This window comes from Corvus brachyrhynchos, unplaced genomic scaffold (genome assembly GCF_000691975.1).
Source record: "Corvus brachyrhynchos isolate BGI_N302 unplaced genomic scaffold, ASM69197v1 scaffold22, whole genome shotgun sequence".
In the NCBI taxonomy this organism is placed as follows: domain Eukaryota; kingdom Metazoa; phylum Chordata; class Aves; order Passeriformes; family Corvidae; genus Corvus; species Corvus brachyrhynchos.
The window spans coordinates 2,306,843-2,310,009 of record NW_008238355.1 but is presented as its reverse complement, the minus strand read 5'-3'; the positions used below and the strand labels follow the sequence as shown (position 1 = coordinate 2,310,009).

Below are 3,167 nucleotides of genomic sequence, written 5' to 3'. Positions count from 1 at the left end.
CATTTACAACTGCAGTAACAAAGTATTTGACTAGAGTCTCATCTCTGCTTCTCCCAAAAAGAATAAATTTATCCTTTGAAAGCCTCCAAGGCAGAGGATGAGAACATGACCACCTTGCAGACAAGTCAAGGGACTTGCTCCTCTCTTCCCAAAGAGCAGGGATGACTCTTTGGAAAGATCTGTGCCTCTGACTCCATTGGAGTATACCCAAGAACACTTGTACATAGCACTGTACACTTGTATTTTGCAGGTGCAGTTATCATTGACCATCTAACAGGAACCGATAATCTGTTGCTCTAGTGAACCACACTATTTGTGGATCTGTTAATGAAAGCTCCTACTGAACTTGATGGATTTCTTTTCCTTTTGTGTTTAATGAAGCTAATCAGCAGACAGGTGAAAAATATCTAACAAGAGAAACAGGCTTCCATACAGCCACATTTGCGCAGAGGTTGAGACATTTTTAAAGTTAACTCCATATTTCTGCATTAATGTCTTACTTCCACTCCTGGTAACTCCATCTGTTTGTAGGAGCCTCCACAGAATTTGTAAGAGCAAATTCAGTATGTCTGTAATGACAGTAACTAAAGCTGAATACATTTCAAGATTACATGCATCACTAAGAAAGCAAAAGAACATGCCAGCAGAAATCAAGCGAAAGCAGACTCTGAGCTGCTGCTGAGAAGAAACTAAGGTTCAGCAACGGCAGAAGTTGTAAGCAGGACATCCCCCCCTTGAGGCTCACAGACAATAGGTGCTGCTCCCAGCTTTACTGCTCCTTACTTGAAGTTCAGTTGGGAGGGAAAGGTGTAGGGGAAGACAAGAGCTCAGTGATGAATGATTTAGAAGATGGGTCTTTCACTTGGATGGCAGATTTAAAGGGGTTTTGCCTTGGTGGCAGAACGAGAAAGTATGCCTAAGACAAAAGGGTCTTTGACTTTCACCATCACCACAATGGAAAAGCAAAAGCAGAAGAAATCATACACATATGTAGGTACAAACACGAATCCTCAGTAAGCCAGCAGCAATTTTATCTTCTCTTGTGTTCTCTTTCTAGACAATAGATTAGGTTGTGCAAGACCTCAGCATTTCCTGGCATCAGATTTAGGAATGTTAAGAATTACTGGTGTCAGTGTCACATTTCAGTTGCAGGACCAGAGCATTCTGTAGAGGAGCACAGACTCCCTCATCAACCCTTTCTCCAGATCTGGTAGATGGCTTCTGTATTTCACCATGGGCTATGCTCTGCTACCCTTTTGAAGACCAAGATCTTGTGAAACACTCTTACCCTGTAAAGTCTTTCTTGTGTTTTGCTGTCTCAAAAGACTTTATTTACTCTTGGAGAATCTCTTTCCAGTGTAGTCACAGTACCTGACAACAGGCTTAAGCCATCCCCACACCATCCAGAACAGGCCATGTAACCCAGAACAGCTGGAAACGAGATCTGCTCCAATGCTTCACACTGACAAAGGACTTCTACCACTCCACTCCAGCAAGCCCAAGCCAGCACAACACATCTGGTGCAAGACCAAATGGCCACCCCAATCTGATGGAGCTCTTGTCACACAAAAACAGCAATCTGCAGCACTGGACACACGCATGCTGTGCAGTCAGAACAGCTTGCTGTTGTGCTATTAAACACCTCCAACAGACAGGAAGCACCTTGTTTGTATGTTGTTTTTCTGCAGCACCCATTGGAAATGGCCGGCACTGAACACTGCAGCTGCTGGGCCAAAATTAACCAAGAAGGCGATGCTACCACTGAAAGGGTTTCCAGCCTTGTCACCTTCCTCTGCTCCCAGAACTGCTGCTGTTCTCGCATCAGATTGCAGAAGTATTCTGGGGTAAAACCTAATTCTCAGTATGAGACCAGTTTCCAGATGACAGCTCTGCAATAGTGCACAGCATTATCAGGGTACAGCTGCTGATCTGTCAGTGCCATAGAGCAGCATTAGTTGATCTTTGAACTCAGATAATTAGAGTAGTATTACCCAGCAGAGTGTGACACCAGCACCTCCGCCCTGCATTTATTAATGTTTTTCTCTGTCCAAGACCTCCGTGGTGTGAATGGGCCCAGTTTCAGGACAGCAATGGCTGCTGGCACTGAAGGATTCATTCTGAGGTAACAAAGCAATGATGAAAATCTGGTATCAGCAACATCCAGCTTCAGCAGAGAAAACACAAAATTTGTTTAGCAACTACAGCAATTTGCTATTCGTACAATCTTACAGGTGAGTTCTCTAAAACAGGCTGAAGTGCTTAAAATGTGGCCTGTCATCGTGGCAGGTAACAACTCTGGGAGGGAGTGATGGCAGAGAAGATAACCCATCCAATACCCAATTGCTTCATCCAGAAGGGGGGAAAGTAGCAGGAGCTTTCAGAGCCACACACTCTTTTGTTCCCCAGCCTCACAAGACACTTCTGCAATGGGACGTGAGTGGCTGTGCTTGTAAGCTTGTCACCATACAGGTCACAGTCACAGATGCATGAGGTGGAGGGACCCTTCACTAGCACAGCCCTAAGAACAGTGTATCAGAAACACCAGAACAACAACAGCTTCTGTAAAGATATAATGAAATTATATGAAAAGTTGGAGTTCAGAGTCCACAAGGATTCCTTGGCTTTCAGTTACTGGAGAAGATGCAGTTTCCACTGTAGATTTTTACTGAACTTTGGTGGAGTCAGTACTTCTGGATCTGAAAGGCAAATGGAGCAAGTGTCAGAACAGGGGGTAACAGCAATATAGTTCCTTCAAGAGCTGTCAACTACTCTGTTCACTTTTCTTACATCAAAGGATGCTGAGAGAGCTCTTGACATCTATAATTTCCCTGAAGTGACTGATCACCAGCCTGCACAAAAGAGTGTCCTCAGAAGACCTGCTTACACCAGGAAACCTCTGGGCACACCAAGTCCCCTCTCAATTGTTAAGTGTTACTGTTCAGAACAAGGAGGCACAGGCACAAAGCCACAACCCCATTAGTGGCACAAAGCAGAACTCAAATCATTCACCTGTCACTGGCCCATCATGCACCACAGTGACCTGGCTCCGTTTGGTGTGAGTAAGAGGCACAAGGCTTTTCTGAAGCCAGCCCTGGCAAGTGGCAATAGGCAGGCTGCATCTATAGATTCAATTGAAGATTTCCCCAAGCAATTCCAGGACTAGCAGG

General features: G+C 44.8%; 1 protein-coding gene across 3 annotated transcripts in view; it reads right to left on the bottom strand.

The window, feature by feature from the left end:
- Positions 1-350: 350 nt before the first annotated feature.
- IKBKAP (inhibitor of kappa light polypeptide gene enhancer in B-cells, kinase complex-associated protein) overlaps positions 351-3,167 on the bottom strand; it is a 31,663-nt gene continuing 28,846 nt past the window's right edge. For all 3 annotated transcript variants that reach the window (XM_017735356.1, XM_017735357.1, XM_017735358.1), the window contains exon 35: positions 351-2,696. In XM_017735356.1, the coding sequence (XP_017590845.1) occupies positions 2,629-2,696 (68 nt within the window). In that variant the 3' untranslated portion in view covers positions 351-2,628. The remainder of the gene's footprint in view (positions 2,697-3,167) is intronic.